At 43.0% G+C, this 17815-nt stretch overlaps 1 protein-coding gene across 18 annotated transcripts; it reads left to right on the top strand.

Annotated features, from left to right (window-relative positions):
* The first annotated feature begins 226 nt into the window (after positions 1-226).
* On the top strand, positions 227-17070 carry LOC124313861 (transcription factor 12-like). 18 transcript variants are annotated; one of them, XM_046778765.1, is made up of 16 exons: positions 227-690; positions 873-919; positions 996-1133; positions 1199-1252; positions 9920-10013; positions 10505-10726; positions 10812-11131; positions 11226-11408; positions 11723-11788; positions 11944-12156; positions 12233-12386; positions 12453-12594; positions 12761-12868; positions 13446-13591; positions 14324-14490; positions 14569-17070. In XM_046778765.1, exons 1-16 carry the CDS (start codon positions 588-590, stop codon positions 14572-14574), a joined length of 2163 nt encoding a protein of 720 aa, XP_046634721.1. In that variant the 5' UTR covers positions 227-587; the 3' UTR covers positions 14575-17070. The 18 variants fall into 18 exon arrangements, with proteins under 18 accessions (XP_046634721.1, XP_046634763.1, XP_046634642.1 ...); XM_046778807.1 differs by lacking the exons at positions 227-690; positions 873-919; positions 996-1133; positions 1199-1252 and adding an exon at positions 2953-3297; XM_046778686.1 differs by lacking the exons at positions 227-690; positions 873-919; positions 996-1133; positions 1199-1252; positions 13446-13591 and adding exons at positions 9188-9787; positions 13062-13207.
* Positions 17071-17815: the final 745 nt, after the last annotated feature.

The following is a 17815-nucleotide window of genomic DNA, read 5'->3' on the forward strand; positions in this document are numbered from 1 at the left end:
AACCATTGAAAATAGATGCCGGATCAGATCAGATTATTTTTACATATAAAGCATCATACACGTGTAACCTTTCGAGAATCATTAAACTAAACTGTCGTTAACAACTGAAAAAGTGGAAATTTTTTAAAAACGAAAAGAAGTTCAGATGCGCACGCCGCTGTAGAAGAGGCTTGTGAGCGTCCGATCCCGTAGTAGCTGGGAAAAGGGGGAATGGGAAGGAAATTTTCTTTTGTTGGGCTGCTCTGCTGCTGTGCTCTGCGCGCCCCCGTGTATCAGGGGGGAATATACACACGAGTGTGATGTTTCCTTTGACAGTCTTCTAACACACTCACACACCGAAGCCGACTTTATTCTAATTTTTTTTTTCATCGGGGGTTCGTGGGGCGGGTTTCTTATCCGTGTGAAATTGACGCCAACTCAACTAGTGAATTATTTGGAACGAGTTGAATTTTTTTAAAAAATACTTTCGCCAACACTGGGATATACTTGCGTGCGTCGTGTAGTGTGTGTAGCGTGTGTGTAGTTGTGTGTGTGAGTGTGTGTGGATAAATAGTCGGGGGGAAAAACGCTTGAAAACAAGAGCCAAGATGGCGGCCAACAGTGATGATGATGGAAATGGTCCTCTTCACCTCTACGAAGTATTCCAAAATTGTTTTAACAAAATAACGTCAAATAATCTATCCAAGCCAGGTACAAATTTTTTTAAATACTGAAATTTCAATTCCAAAACAATCATTCTAGTTGTAGTGGAAAGCAAACTCGCGGGAGTTTATACCAACACACAAGTGATCGACTGATTTGAGCAACATTTCTTTCAATGTTGTTGTATATTATAGTCTTGGTTTTAATTACTACTCTTTTTCAATATATAGATAAACCAAATTTTCCTCCTGCATACGCTGGAATGGATAACAGAATGGTGAGACGAGCTCCACAGTTGTTTCATTTTAGTTGCTGGAGTGCGGTTATTTGTAATGTGTCTTTCTTTATGCCAGGCCTACGGTCCACCTGCAGCTTATGCATCAGGCACAGCGGGTCCCATGGATGGCTATGGCAACGAAACTCCATACTTCCCTTTTGGACATCCTTCCAGACAAGCCCCCAACTCTGGCCCAGCAAAGAGGAAAAAAGAAGTACTGCCACGAAGATAGATTACTCAAAGTTTTGCTCTAATTGTCGACTTCTTTTTTCTCTGCAGGGTGGAATGACAGAACACACAACGGATGGAATGGATTTAGTGCCTCAGCCATGGGTAAGTCATTTTTAATATTGAAAGGCAGTAAAACCAGCGTCATGACCGATAGTGATAGGTTGATCGTAAAGAGAAAAATTTGGCTTCGTCTCTCAACCTTTTCCAATCCCACCTCAAGCATTTATGATTCATGTTGAACAGTAAGACACTGTCACATAGTGTTTGATAGGTTCTTTGCATCCGGTTCCGTGATGAATGATTATTCTCATGCGTTCCGGTCACTGCTGTTGTGCAGCCAAGTGAATCGCCACTAGGGAAGAAAAAGTGAAACCGCATACTGGAAACAAATCAGAATGCCGACCATCGAAATGTGTAAAGGAATAAAAATGAAAACCCAGTCATCGAAACAGTTGCTCTTTTTTTGGTTTTTAAGTGGTCAGGTAGACTCAACAGGTTTCAGGACGCTCGATGGAACTTAAAACTCTTTATATAAGTTGTAAAATCTCGGCCCGTCCAACTGTTGCCGCAGTCATTAGGTTGATGACGTTCAACGAACTCGGAAAAACAACAACAAAACAAATGAAGGCCGCGTGCGACATTAAGGCAAGTTAAAAGAGTGGGTGGAAAAATGACGACCGCAAACTGAAGGAGGGTTCTCACACATGATTTTTCGACGGAAAGTGAAGACAGAGAAGCTCCAGTCTTTTTTAACGCTCGTAACCATTACACAGCTCCTTTTTTTTTCTAAATTTCGCCGTGTGTGTGTGTGTCTGTACTAATGGTTTGTCTCATTTTCTCTGCAATGGGGAAGGGGGTTTTCGGTTCCTCCACGTGCTTCAAAAAAAGGAGAGCAACGGCCTGAAACCCTGTTTCGAATTTCTTATACACAAAAACTGTGATCTTCTCGTATTCAGCAAAAGAAATAAATCAAACTCCTACTCATTAATACGATTGAAAGAGAGAGAAGAAGAAAAAAGAAGATGCGTGTATTAATAGAATATCGAGGTTACGGACGTTCTGGAGAGCTTTATCGATATCGTTAGAGAGCAACAGTCTGTTAGCCAAATTTTTGATGGGTTTTCTGTTGGCTGGCTAATTATAGGCTTGTTGATGATTCCTTTTTTTTCTCCCTCTCTTTTCATGCATGTCGAAATGAACGGCGTTGCCAAATTTATGTATAAAATATCCATTTATCCGTCACTAGAATAAGAAACTTCTACATTTTTATGGGAAAGAAAAAAGCTGTTGGAGGGTGTCGTATTATTTTTTCTTCTTCTTTACTCTGTACTTTTTTTGGTGGTCGTCTTGAGCTCTTTCTTCACAGCGACAGTTAGTAACACGATCTGCTGGCTCTCCCCTCTTTTTTTTCTTCGTCAAAATTCAAAAGTAATGAAGTACTTTTTTAAAAAAAGATTTGAAAAAAGGTTCTCTATTTTGAAATATCTTGAGAGACGGCAACAGTGTAGAGGACAATAGCGCCCTCTACTACAAATTATCCTCCCCCACTTCTATATTTTACTTTTTTTTCCAAAAAACGGAGGGGAGAGAGAGAGAGAGAGAGAGAAGTAAGTGAATAACTAGCGTGGGAGGAGGAGCGAATGGACAATCATATGTTCTCTCATTCTCCTTGCTTTCGTCGGGCCCCGAGCTGGATGGCGTCGCCTGTTTTTGGGCGTCCCCCGCCGCCGATGTGCGTGCGTGTGTTTACCCTCGGGACATTTTCCGATGTGTGTGTGTGTGTCTTGTTGTTTGGGCCCTTTTCATCCGTCAGTTGTTGGCTTTGTAGCGTCCGTGAAGGTTGGCTCTCGTTGAGCCTCTCGTTGTCGGCCAAACTTTAAATGACATCAAGTCACGTGTAGTGTGTTTAAGTGAATTGGGAATTATTTGTTTGGGTACAAATTATGACGAACGGAATGGTGGAACGCTATCAAACGAGTTCATCTGCCACGATGATGGGCTACGACTATCATCACCAGGATGGTAGTTCTTCCCTGTCCGGTGTCTTTGATGCTGCCTTTTCCGCCGCTGCGTCGACATCTTCTCGCAGAGGCTACGCTCCTGCCAATTACGATGGCATGATGGCCAATTCATCGACGATGCATCAGGTATTTTTCGGGTCCTATACGTTTCCTGTGTGCTCTAGTTTTTCGTGTCGCCCCCCCCTCGCCAGCCCAACAGGTAGCGATCGAATAATGGTGTAGAGTACAGAGTCTAGATGAATAGCAGTAGAGAAGGAAGACGAGCGATAAACGAGAGAAGAGAAAGAAAGAGCAGCTGGTAGACTTTTTTAGAAGGGGAGAGAGAGAGGGTGTACAGAGTTCAACACACGCCACCACACACACACACACACGGCAGCTACTACCACCATGTGGCCACCTGCCGTCCAGGAATTTGAATGACCGGCATCCTTCTTTTCTTTTTTCTCCTAGCCACTCTTGGTCAATCTTTTGTTTGAAGGACTAGGAAATATTCTTATCAAGTAATCAATCAAAATCCCAGATAGACAGTCATCGTGCTGGGGTTTTTACGTGTGACACTTTGTGCCCGAATGCGACAGCCGTTGAGCCACTCGACAGACGACATCTTGGCGACGAACGACCATTTCACGATGACTGTAAAGTCTCTTTGTTTTTTTAATGATATGCACGATGAATTTATTAAGTAGGTAGGAGGTTGCGACATATCGGATTTATATCTGTGATGGACTCGTTTCAGTTGAATATTCACACGGTCACCAGTTCTTCTTTGTTTCTCATTGAGGCGAATTTATTCAAAGTAACAACATGAAACATTGGAAGAAGAAGAAGCCAACAGGTGTTGGAGTAGTCTATGCGTTGTAATCTGCTGGCCGAAATTTATTTCAAGTGCATTATTCTCCCAAGTCTCTTTACCGCCCGGAGCCGTCCAACGATGGCGTGAGCTGCTTTGTTTCTTATTTTTATTTTTTCCAAGCCGCTCTATTTCGTTAAGAGTGGAGCTCGTTATCAAGTTTTATTACTAGAGAAAACAAGACTGGCCGGGTTCGATGGGTTCTCTCTCTCTCGTGTCTTACCATCGTTTTGTTCCTGGAATTTGCGTAGAGGATAGTGATTCTCTCACGACGGACTTCCGGAAGAAACGTCGGCGAAAAAACCTTGGAAGAAGTCTTTGGTCTTTTTTTCTTTTTATATTCGTATGACCACCAAGCTAATGGGGAAATGTACAGTTGCCAGGTCGACCGCTAGAATAGTTTCTTTGTTTCCCTTGGTTTCAATCCGACGATGATTGTTGTTGTTGTTGTTGTTGGGCCTCGAGTTGGGGGGGTTTACCGTAATGTGCGGTGTGCCCCAAACAAGATCACGGTCCTCGTAGTGCGGGCGACCAGAACGAGACGATGCGAAACTAGCCATAATCTCAGAACCCAATCACCCGACTGTGACGAGACTATGAATTAATGGGCCGTAGATTCTCATGTGCAACCTGGACACATTGGAAGATTTTTCTTCTTCTTCCTTTGGCACCTCCCGTGAACAAACCCCCCCCCCCCCCCCAAGAGAAAATGAAAATTGAATTTAACGCCAGGTTTGTCGCACGTGTTTCCGCCGGATAACTTCCGCGCTCGAGCCATCGTCTCTTATGACAAACCGGACGAGTTCAAATGTCAAACTCTTCCTGGACAACATGTTGAATCCCTAGACTCATCTTGGTGGCTCTGTCAACTGCTGCTGCACTATTGTTGCCGGGCCAGTTGGGTGGTGGTGGTGCTGGAGGGGGGCACCCAAGAAAAATCTTTTGTTGCAATCCGAAACCTTTTCACTTTTCAGGATTAAAGAATATACAACTTCAGATGTTGCCCTTTTTAACCCGATTTCGCCTCGAGCTACAAGTCGGTTAGGGCTCCCTGTGCCATCTGCCATCCACCAAAGTGTAGAGAAACGACCATCTCCCGACTTCTTTTTTGGTCGTTTGTTTTGACCGTCTTTTTTTTATATTTTTTTCCTTCTAACAAGAAAGAAATCATCAACGTGGAAATGTCTAGACTTCATTAAGCCATGTGGTTACCGAGCTTAAATTCTTGGCTAATCGTTCTCCTGATTGAAAGATGTATTTAAAATAAAAATATAACCACGGCGATCCTCGGTTTTAAGGCCCCTCATTTCAACTAAATCATTCGAAATTATTTGTACTTTGGTTGTGTAGGTTTTTCCCCCTCTCTCCGGCGCAGTTGTTGCTGGCGTTGTTTCGACCCTGTAAATTGATTCTCTTCGTTTGACTTAGCCATTTCCGTTTCTGTGCGATTAGTTTATTGTCTTGCTCTGCCAACATTTTCGAGCCCCGTTGGATTATACAAAAGTCGTTTTCATTGGCTCTGCTCATCCACCCCTTTCTTTCCCTATTTTAATTGTTTCGCTTCTCCCTCTTCCCATACGTTTAGCTCCGCTTTGAAACAATTTACTTTTTCCTCACACTTCCATGCGCGACCGAAATTTTCTAGAAATTTCCAGATTTGAGTTGAATGTTTTGACCGTCAGATGGCGTATTAAGGGATTTCCCAAGTCTTCAATAGGTGGCGCTCAAATCGAATATTTTTCATTTATGGCCAATGAACTTCCCGTTTCCTTAATTTAGTCATGACAAGATAGGAACATTTGGGTTGTCTTGCCCTATGTTGCCGAGTCCCAATTTTTTATAATGGATCCATTTTTTACGCATTAGCGATCGGACTGTGTTTGCCGGTCGAAAAATTCATTCTGAAGGAACAACTTTTTTTTCTTGTTGATGGCATTTTTATAAAGAAAAATGTAAAATAAAAACGCGCTTAACTGATGAACTAACCAGTAAAATATTCCTCTGGGCTTGGAATTGACGCCATTTTCTTTTGTGTTATGACCTTGGGCGCTACGGGTCGTATTTAGGAGAACTTGAGAGGGGAGAACTCGATGAGCAAGGGGGACCCCATTTTTATATACTTTTATTTTTTCCACTTCTTCTTCTCGAATTGGGGGGTTTTAAAGTTCTTTTTCTGTTGAGAGGATAAAGACGATTTCCTTGATTTTATTTTATTTTTTTCCTTCAATGTTTCTTTCATTCCACTGTCTAGTTTTCCTTGTTCTCTCTTGTCGAGTTGTGTTCGTTTTCATTTGATTTTCATTCTTTTATGGCTTGCAACCATTTCCTTCTGATTGTTGAGAAAAATTCGAATTTTCTCGAAAAACAACAAACAAAAGGAAAATCTCGACAAGTTTTTCTTATTTTTTAAACAACAACAAAAAAATCAAAACAAAAAATCACTTTTACCTATTTTGGATTTTGGTGGCGCCGCGCTGTCTGGTCCGGAGGGTTTCTGTGGCCCCGTTTTTTCTTTTTTGTGTTGTCAAGTCACGTGATCCCTGTGGCATTTTTTTTTGTCTTTTATGAACGTCCGAATCGAATGTTTCTCTTTCCCCACCCGCAGCGGGAGCCAGTCTCAACAGGAACGAAATGAGATTCCTCCATTCTTCTAGAATGTCCAATCACACGGCGATCACGATAATGATGATGATACTAACAACGATATCCCATTTCCCTCACTGAAAATGGTATGGCGGCAGAAAAGCTTTCTGCATTTCTAGGGTTCGTCGTCAAGTTTCACATACCATCCAAATCACGTCTTCTTTCTTTTGTGTGCCTATTTTATTCCTTCATCTCTACACAGTACACACACACACACCCCTAAATAATAAACCGCTAAAAATATGGGTGTTGGATTCCGGATGTCCGATGATTGGGGGGTGAGAGAGGTGTATGCCATTTTTTTTATTATCATTATAATTATTATTATCCTCCCGCGATAAGAGATCATGTGACGTCACATTATCAATGTAAAGAAAGACGGCTCTTTTCAATTGGATCTTTAACATCCGGCTTCTCGAGATGCAAAAAAAGAGCAATCGAATAGGGGAAAGAGAATTTTTTAAAGTTCCCGATAGCCTTTTTTTATCACATCGATGGCAATATGATATTCTACTAGCTTGTCATATTTTTAAAGCCTACCGCGCCACACCTACTCCTGACGGTTAGGAACCGTTGTCACACTATCAATGCAAACATGGACAAGCGTGATACCCAACACCCGTTTTTATTTCATTTCGAATAATAAAAAAAGAAATGAATAGAAGAAGAAGAAAAAAAAGTCATTGTATCATATGTTGATGACACCACACTGTAGCCATCCGGTTTTTCGGTTGCCCAACATCCCGTTTAGATTTTTAACGTCACTTAAAATTGATTGTCAGCTACAAGAGTTCAAGAATGCCGAGCCCCACAGTGTCACCTAGGGCTAAACGTATATACGGGCTCCGCTCCGAGCTGGGAATACTAATGACGATCTTCAGTTAGGAGCCGAATCCAAATATAGCCAAAAATCGTCAGTCATCGCAACATTTCAGCTGGGCGTGCTTACGGAATCGAAAACGACAGGTTTGATCAACGATGTCGACATGGTTGGGAAATTTGCGGGACTCGGGTGTTTGTTGGGTGCAGCACATGGCGGATTCCCACTTTTTCAAAATCTTTTCAGGTGTGCTGTTAACCAAAAGAAGAAGAAGAAGAAAAAAGAGATTTTTTTCATTCTTTATCGTCCCTTTTTTTTCAAAGTTTTATTTTTTGGCGGGGGCCATTGGTCCCAACACCTTTTTTTTTTAAAGCTTCCCCTCGAGACCTTTCGGCCATTTTGTTTTTAGGAACTTGGAGGACTTTTAACAAAAGCTTTCACACCTTTTTGTTCTTCTGGTGTTGGGAGGGGAAAATAGGTAGTCTCTTAGGGGAACATTTGGGCCATTGAATAACGAGCCAAACTTGAATTCCCTCGTCGTTTTTAGTGCGAAATCTATCGTTAGTTTGACGTACGATTTTCCCGAGAGAGAGAAATCAAAATCGTGATAGTAGTTTGCCGATGTGAATGAAGAAAATGATTTCCCCCCTCTGATCAAAACTGATGAGGTTTTTCCCAGAGAGACAAAGAATTCCCCCAAGTTCCCAGACTGCTTGGTGCCAAACTAGGCGGGGTCTCGACAACTTATCCTCGGGGCTATGACACTTCTTTATGTCTTTGCCTCCGAGCTTCTTTTCTTTCGTCTACTTACTATACACTTTGTTTCTTTTTTTCCCAAGACCCCCAACAAGTCTGAAAAGGTCGTCGGATTTCGGTATGCAAGAGAAGAAGAAGAAGGGAAAAAGCTTTTCGACATTTTTCTTGGCCTCGTCGTGGAAACTTTCCCATGATCAGCAGCAGCAGCCACTTGACTCTTCCAGGACAATTTTTTTTCTCGTATGATTGTCAAAGAGTTTTTTTTATGATTCTTTGACCAGGAGCCACGCCTTGAACTCGTTAGATTCTAAACGACTTGATTCTTTTTTTTTTCTTTTAACAAATTCTATTTGAGAATTGGTAACTTGATAATAGGAAAAGAGAAAGGAGCTCTGCAATTATTCCAGGAGTGGCCACATCGCCATCCATCACTAGGGTCTTTCGTGCGAGTGTGTGTGTGTGTTAAACAAGAATTTGAATATTTGCCAAAGCCCATGCTACAACTTCACTAGACAAGAAGGCAGCCACACCAAAGTCATCAATGTCGTCCGGAAAAGCCCAACCTGTCCGTCGGATTACCTTTCGGCAACAATGGCAGCCGGTTTCTTTTGTTTTTTCTCTCTTCTAGCCTTGATCGAAACGGATGATATCACAGAATAAAAAAAAAGACGATTCCCCTAGCTGCTTTTCTGCTTGTTGGCGTGGCTTAGTAGATGGTCAGATTCGCGTGGGGCGATCATTTGCACAGTAGATGGCATCGCTGTCGAAGAACCTCGACCCGTTGGGCTGGAAAGTGGGACCCGCGGAGGAACCCTCCCAAAGACACATTTGACCAGCCAAGGGGGAGGCGGGGCTTCACATTTCTAGGAGAAGAAAAACGTAGTTCGGTGGAGAGAGAGAGAGATACGAGAGGGGGGATTGGAAAAGCACCGAGCCCAGCCGGTCAGTCCTGCTTCTAACTCGGTGCCAACCTGTGCGCAACATTCCCGACGGACATATTATTATTATTATTTTTTGAAATTTCTTCCATCGACGATTCTACAACGATGGAATGCCTCTAAAGTGTTACTGGGAGCCCTGGGTTTCTCATTAAATTGAGCCACTCACCTCTTCACAGATAGACTCTTTTCTCCTCGGTTCCAGTTGTTTGGTTTTTAATTGTGCCATTAAATCCGTGTTACAACATGCCTGGATTACCCAACAGAACGACTGTTGCACCCCCTAATGTGACAATGGCTTACCATCAAGCCGGAAATGTGATTCAGACTCAGTCGAATAGCGCCTGGAACAGTAATTACGGCAATAATTGTAATAATAATGGCTGGGCGACTAGCGCGCCACCACCCACTGCGACGACAATCCCCCCTGTCCGTCAAACGTTTGATGTGATTGCTCGACGGAGAAATCCGCACTACTGGACGGCCGGTAGTAATAATCCGGCCGTTTCCTCGCCCGTTGGTGGCAACAGCCCATTGACACCTACACCGACTCCCAGTCCGGCCACTCCCTCGCCCATCAGTCCCGCTTATCCCAACAGACCTGTTTCGGTTAGATTCGTGACACCATTCATTTTTTCTCGATCGCCCGTCTAAAAAAGAAGAAATTTTGTGTTGTTTTTCTTGTTTTCTTCCACATCTTTGGACTAATCATCAAAATTCCTTTTCTCTTTTCATGTTTAGTATGGATCGGAGAATATGGACTTTCCCCAGGACTCTCCGCGGTACACTTCACCCAAGCCCGGAGGTGGGCTCTACGGCGACTCCTATTTTATGGGTAAAATGATCAGTCCAATTTCCTGTTACAAATAAACAACTACCTGATGAGATGAGATTGTCAATGAGAATGGGGACGCACCTTGAATGACGTGAAGGCAATGAAGCGATTCAAATAGCTCACAGGACCTTATCACTTTTCTTGGCGATGTAATGAATGGCAGAATCGGCGAAGTAGAGGAGGTGTTGGTGGTGATCCAATCCTCCTACGGGAGGTCCTTTTTGGGTGGGTGCCTACACTTGTCCAGGCGTTGTTTCCCGGAAGAATATCTTTGGAAATCTTATTTCCAGTTGATGGATCGGCCTTTACTTCAAAGGTTTTTGTCGCGTCTGCCTAACCGAGTAAATAGACGTCGGTCAGGATTGGTAGACGGCCCAGCTGTTGTGAGCCCACCCAATGGGTCAATAAACAAAGCGTCAGTGGTTTTGGGGTTTATCTCGCTAAAGCCATTCGTTCATCATTTAATCATTGAAATTCTTGCGCATTCATAGGTGATGGATCGACACATCCAGCAGATCCGTGGTCATCCAACGGAGCCGGAGGCGCTCCCTTACAACCCGGCCCATATGGTAGCTACGGTGGCCAGCAACAATCGCAGCAACAAGTCGGGCCAACTCCACCGCTCATGAACAGTGGGCCCACTGGTGGAGGTGGAGGCATACCCAACACCCTCATGGGAGGACAACCCTCTTACCCTGGACAGGGTATATTCAGTCAGTTTTAAAATTTGTTCATCTTTATTCCAACATCAACTTTCAACGCGTTTTCTTTTTTTTCTTCTCTTTCTCTCCCTTGCAGCAGGTCCTGGTATGCACGGAATGGGATCGGGAGCCATTCACGATCCATCGGGAATGGGCGGCTATAACGTCGCTTTGTCGCCAGCCCAGGATCACAACGGCCCCAATAATTTGATGAGCTCTGGTCTTCCACCCATGTCCACGTTTCGCAACTCAGCTACGGGACCCATGGGTGGTCCCGTGTCGCAGTCTGGCGTAGTCCAGGCTGGATCGGGAGCCACGGTCCAATCTCCCTCTATGTACAGCCACAGTCCGAATTTAGGTCCTCCGCCTGGCCCTGGTGGTCAGACAGGCGACGCTCTCGGCAAAGCTCTCGCTTCGGTTAGTTGCTTTTTTTCTTTCATTCTTTTTCCCCTGCTTTAGTCATGTCGGAAGAGCATGGATTGTAAACGTAATGCCAATCAAATTTAAATAGATATATTCCGCTGACCAGAGCACGAGCAGTTTCAGCTCGCATCCCACTACACCCGTCTCATCGCCTCCTCCCTTGACGTCGGTGAACCAGCCACAGTGGAATGGGCCTCCTCATCCGCACACGCATCCAGCCGGAGTAGCCAACACCGCCTCTCCCCTCTACAATGAGCGCAATCTCCACATGGTACGTTTTTAACCCGCGGCCAGATGTCCCAGTAGTAGTTCCTTTTCAGTTTGATTGAATGCGTCTCTTGCGCTGGCGTTGATTGTTGACGGAAGTGCTGGCCTGTTTGTTTTTGCTTGGCTTTTGCTTACCCCAAAGTGGGGGATTTGTTATTCCGGCTCTCTAGTTCCAACGACATGATGCGAAACCTTTTCTATCCTCAGTTTGTGTTTGTGTGACGAAACCTTTTTTTTTTTATTTGTCTATTTGTTCTCTGATTTTTCTTTTTTGTTACAATTCTTTTGTCCTTCCTACTTTTTTTTTTGGATGTCCAGGCTCGTCGCATGCCCGAGCAAGAGCGACTGGACGATGCTATTGGCATTCTTAGGAATCACACTGAGGTAGTTTGTCCTTATTTTCTTTTTCTTTGTTTCTTTCCTTCCTTCTTTACTTGTTATTTTACTGGAGACCTTTCGTACTTTGGTTTATTTTCTTTGTCCCTGAGCTAGACGACATAAAATTTTAATTGAATTGAAACTAACCATCCACAAAATAGAGTCTTACGAGTCCGTTAAATGGCAATTTTCATCAGGCGACCACTCGGATGGAAGAGAGACTGGACGATGCCATCAACGTTCTCCGGAATCACGCCGAATCGGTAGGCGGTGGTGGGCCGCAATCTGCGTTACCCGGTGCCGGACCTTCACCCGCCTTGTCACATTCCAACGGCATCATGGCCGCCTACCCGCCCGTCCTTGAACCTCTCATGGTACATTTCAATCGATTGGCTTTATTATTATTATTTTCCCGCGTGTTGTTTACGCTGCCATTTTCTTGTGTCTTAGGGCGGACATCATCCGGTCAGCAGCACAGTCGGGCACCCATCGTCTTACGGCAGTTTGGGCCCCGCCTCTCTTGGTGGCTCCCTCCACGATTCCGTGAATCGGCCGATGGTCGACGGCCTGCCTACCACAGTGAAAGCTCCTCCTACAAGTTCAAGTAATTTCGAATTGTTACGTTACGCGAGTTGGCTTGAATTCATCTCTGAAATATTTTGTCTTGTAGAAAAACGAAAAGATCCAGACAGCAGCGAAGCCAAATTGGGGCTCGACGGACGTATTTCATCGCTGGGCGGAGCTTCAGCCAACACCCCGACCTCGTCAAGCCATGGAGGCGCAAGCAAGAGCAGCAAACGCTCTAGGAGGTAGTGCGTACCTTCGGCCATTCTTCGCCCTCTAACTTAAACCATCAAAAATGTTAATCATTTCAATCATACTAATGGTGAATTTCTTTTTGTTTTCGTTTTTTTTTTTTTTTTTGTTTGTTTGTCTTTTCTTTACCTGGACCACCCCATTTACCTCGGGGTTTATAAGCAGTGCTGGTAGTGATGACGAGGATGATGACGACGACGAAGGACTGGATCCTGCCGTCAAAGTTGTCAAAGAAAAGGAGAGGCGGCAAGCCAACAACGCTCGCGAGCGGTAAGAACAACTTTTCCCCTTGAATTTTTCAAATTTGTGGTCAGTTAGGGATTTGGTCTAGGACATTTTGTGTTGTTGAATTGACGTGAGTGTAGTCGAGTTTTTGAGAGAGAGAAAATATTGGCTGGAATTAGATTTAGTAAATATAGTTACAATTACGGTTATGCCTCATCCACTCTTGTCCGGCTGTCAGAGTGCGGGTGAAAGACATAAACGAAGCGTTCAAGGAGTTAGGCCGCATGTGTCAAATGCATCTCAAGATTGACAAGACGCAGCCCAAGTTGACGGTGCTTCACCAGGCTGTCGACGTCATCACTCAGCTGGAACAACGTGTTAGAGGTAGTTGTCAGAGAACGAGTAGTAACCCGTTTCTTTTGTTTTTCTCTCTTCTCTCTCTCTCTCTCTCTCTCTCGCCTGTCTCGTGTCTCTTTTCTTTCTTTCTCTCTCTCTCTATCTCTATCTCTGTCTCTTCTTCCAATCAACTCTCTTCGATAACTTACCTCCACCCCATCCTTCACCCTCATTTCACGCATCCCCTTTTTTTACCTTCGACCCCGCTCCGAACCCCCAAAATTAGGATCCGAATCCGGGATATCAACGAAGCGCTCAAGGAATTGGGGCGCATGTGCATGACGCATTTGAAGTCGGACAAGCCGCAAACCAAACTGGGCATCCTCAACATGGCCGTTGAGGTCATCATGCAGCTCGAGCAGCAAGTGCGAGGTACTGCAACACACAACTGCCACGTGCGATTACATGTGCACATGTTCTCGTCTCTTCTTGCATTCTTTCTATTGGTCTCAGCAAAGACGAAAACAAAAAAACAAATCGCGAAAGTTCAGTTTCTTTGATGACGATTGTGGATTTTTCATGGTCCGTTCTATTCAAACGACTGAACTTTCCCGCCTTACTTGATCTTTTAAATGTGTTCATTCGTTTTTATTAACGCAGTGCACGACCTCGTTTCATTAGTGGCTTTTCCATTTATTTATTTTTTTATTTATTTTCGTTACTATTGTAAACATTTTTATGTAAAAAAATTATTTTTGCTTTTTCGTTTTATTGATTCCTGGCCTTTGAGAGCGCATGCACCAACCCCGTTCATTTTTTTTTAACTTCATTTACTATTTTTGTTTTTCCATCCCGAAACCTTTCCCACACCCATCATAAATTTTTTCGTTATCCCACTGTTTACTAACACATTCTCCATTCCATTACTGCAACGTTATTTTTTTTTTCTTTAACCTTTTTATTTGAACATGTTACCTTTAAAATGTTATTTATTTGATAACATCATTTGGATGTTTAAAATTGTTTTAATTTGGTAACATGGTCAACTAGAAAGGCTAAAACTGCTTAAATTTGTATACTTCTCGTAACTTTCTGTCGCTTTTTATTTCTTTCCATTTGAGAAATGTTTCAATTTGTTCTAAATTTCCCCATTTATTTTTACAGAGAGGAATTTGAATCCGAAGGCGGCTTGCTTGAAACGACGCGAAGAAGAAAAAGCAGACGACGGATCGGCCAAGGGAATGCAAGGCCCGCCTCATTTGGGCGGCGGAGGAGGTGCTGGCGGTGGGGGACCTCCTCCCATGATCCCCTTTGGATCCATGCCATCCTCCGTAAGTTACTCGAGCAACAGAAATATTACGCTGAGCGTTTCAGAGTATTAACATTTTGCTATTTGATTTCTTTTTTAGTTTTGATCTAGCAACTCGCTGGTGTGTGCATTGTCGAACTTAGCTGCCCGCAAAGACCGTGACTTCACTAAACTATAGCGGACAAACCGCCAATCTTATGTCGACCGCGCAGTGATTGCTTATTTCGGAGGGGGAAAAAATCCATTTTGTTTTTTTTCTAAATTTTGTTCACCTGGAAAAAAAGTAAGAAAAGGTGTGGAAGTTTCTTGTTACCGGGGGGGTATATCAGTTAAATGATGTGTGTGAGTGTGATGTTTGCGTCTTTTGAATGTGATTTGTTTCCGATTGGTGCTTCATATTCCTCCGTAAGTTTCTTGGGCACCTCATTCACTGATGTAAAAGATGAAACAACTTTGCGGAAGAAAATAATAAGACTAAAGAAACCGGGCAGCAACACATTTCCTCGCTCCACCACCCCCCTCATCTGTTTACAATGACATCTTTGGCTGAAGAAGAAAGAAAGAAACAGAAAATTTGTTGACGCGACCGAGTACATATTATGCAATCTTTATAACTGCTGAACTGTTGCTGCTCGCCCCCCATTTGAAAGAAAAAAGAAAAGAAAAAAAAACTCGTCGCTCGTTAAACAAAAACGATTGTATAGAATTATTATGTCTTCTCTTTATATCCCCTCGCCCCCCAATATTATCTCATCACATTGACGTAGCTGCGACAACGCATCATTTTTTACGTTGTGGAAAAGAAAAGAAAAAAGGCGCAAAAACATAAACACGCTCTGCCGTTGAAACGGAGTTGTCATTCATCACTGATTCATTATTATTATTTTTTTCAAAATATCCCAGACGGTGTTTGCATGTGTGCGTGAATGTGTGTGTGTGTGTGTTTTTGCTAGAACGTTTAGCGTTTTCTCTTTCTTCTTTGTTACATCCCCCCCCCCCTCGTCTCTTTCAAATCTCTCGTCTCCGATAAACAGCGTGTCGTTGCACTACCCCCACAACATGTCGGAATAGCTCCTGATGGTCTAGCTGAGTAGCTTTATTACGAGTAGCTCGAGTTTTTCTTTTAATTTGCCACGCGTTTGAAACTTATGATTTTGACACCTACTTTTTGCTCACCTGCAGCTGGTTCATTAGCCACATTTCCTTAGCGTTTGGTTTCTGATTGTATGTGCCCCCCTCCTCCCTTTTTCCCAGCATCCCTCATCAGCGTGCCTTTATTACCCCTCGAGTTCGAGCACAACATTCGGACAAGCCTAACCCTAAAAAAAATTAACACACAGCAGCTGCGAAAGCGAACGTAAGGCCCCTCCCTCCAATCACCCAGGACATATCAGTTTCTCTTGATCCGATGGCAGATTCATTACACTGTCGTTTGTGCATCTTCCCATTTATATATCCCGTTATATAAATATTTCCCCCCTTTTTTTTCCCCACATCGTTTGAAGCTTAAGAGAGGCCTCCTCGGGCACTGAAGTACTTTAATAGAAGGCGAGAGAAATGCATAGCCAGCGATCTCAAAACGAAGACAGTGCATGGACTATGGCAATTGAGAGGAGGAGGCCTCAGTGTTAATGTTTCAAATCCAAACCAAGAAAAATCCTCCTTTTTACAGCGACATTTTCCCCCGATTTTTCGATTTTTATTTAATCCTAAACGACGTCTAACTGATGAAAAAAAAGCATCTCAAGTCGGTTGCGTCGAATGTATTCCTTCTCGTTATTTCCTTTTCCAAATTTTCTCTGTCGGGATTTTGTCATCCGGATTGTTCTGGCCTAAGGCATTCATAATCAAGCATACATTGTTCCATGACACCTCGGGAGGCATTTGTGGGGTTCTGTGCGTCCATTTTCCTTTGCGTTTTATTTCCCTCTTTTTGGTTTATCTGACGGGGGGTCATTGGTGTTTTCCAGTTCAATCGTCTCAGATGGATTTTTTTGTTTTTCATTCAGAGAAAACCCGTGGCTTCCACACACACACACGCCCCTTATTACCCCCTTGAAAAAAAAACTTGTTTACAGTTTTGCTTTTTTTGAATGAGTGTTTTTGGATTCGGAAGACAAATAGATGCCAGACGTCAAGTCTTTTCCATAGCTATCGTTGATTAAATGTGTGCGTTCCCTCCCGATCGGTTTCAGCTGCATTTGCCTCTTATTATAAAATGGTTTAACACACAACACACACACACACACAACAAAACCATATTATTTTCAGCTGGAGCACCGTTTATTACATCCTCAACCCTCTTATGTGTTTCATGTATTTCCTCTGGAGAATATTTCAAACCGTTTTTTTATTATTTTTTTTTTTTTTTTCTTATTTCTCTCCTCGATTTGCCTCTTGGTTCTTCATCGTTTTTAAATCATCCTTGCCGACCCCTCATCGATATCATATCTTATATTGATTGTTTTTATGGTATTCTTCTTTGCTATCGAGATACAATCCTTCCCCCCCCCCTCTCGCCCTATTCATTCTGTGCGCATCGTTTCTCTCTCTCATCCATGGAAGTTGTAATAAACGTGCCATTGCCATTTTTTGAAATTGAGTTTGCCAGTTTTCCCTCATTTTACAGATAAGCAATTCATATCATTCACATATCATCCTTGATAAGCGATTTAAAAAAGAAAAGTATGTCAGTCGGTCATCCATGTCAAGAATGAATTCTTTTGAAAATGAATATGTCGAGTCGCTTCATGTTTGCCATTACCCGTTGCAAATTTGCCAAATTCTTATTGCAATTCTCTTTTATTTGCTGCTGAAACACTTTTTCAATTTCAGGAATGAATATCAAATATTGCGGTTTTTTAGACATTTTGTTTATAGCAATTTGCTAAATCTGAAGTAGAATTGTCTTAGTATGTTACTTGACAGTTAGTTTATCTTTTAAAAAATGAAAGTTTAAAACGAGCGAGCGGTAGCCGCGAACATCGAAATGATCAAACTCCCCAGGGATGTGCTACCGCCGTTTTGGACGCTGAGCCAAATGTTTCCAAAAGAAGGAGATACAAAAATGAAGAACGTCACGGTTCTAAAGCCCCAGCTGTGATGAAGGACAAATGTCTCCAATTGCCAAATTGAACGACGACCGACTAGCTCACAATTTTCACAAGACATTTCCAATATCCCTTGGTCGTATATTTAAAATACCTGGACAAAAGTCCCGAGGTATTTTGTTCAGGTAAAAACTAGCAAATAAAATTCAAGTCACGATTGTGTGACACGATGATAACAGAGCCCTTGCAAGAAGCAAAAGATCAAACTGAGCCAAAGTTGAAAAAACTCGGTAGCGT

Source organism: Daphnia pulicaria, chromosome 1 (assembly GCF_021234035.1).
Source record: "Daphnia pulicaria isolate SC F1-1A chromosome 1, SC_F0-13Bv2, whole genome shotgun sequence".
Taxonomy (NCBI): Eukaryota; Metazoa; Arthropoda; class Branchiopoda; order Diplostraca; family Daphniidae; genus Daphnia; species Daphnia pulicaria.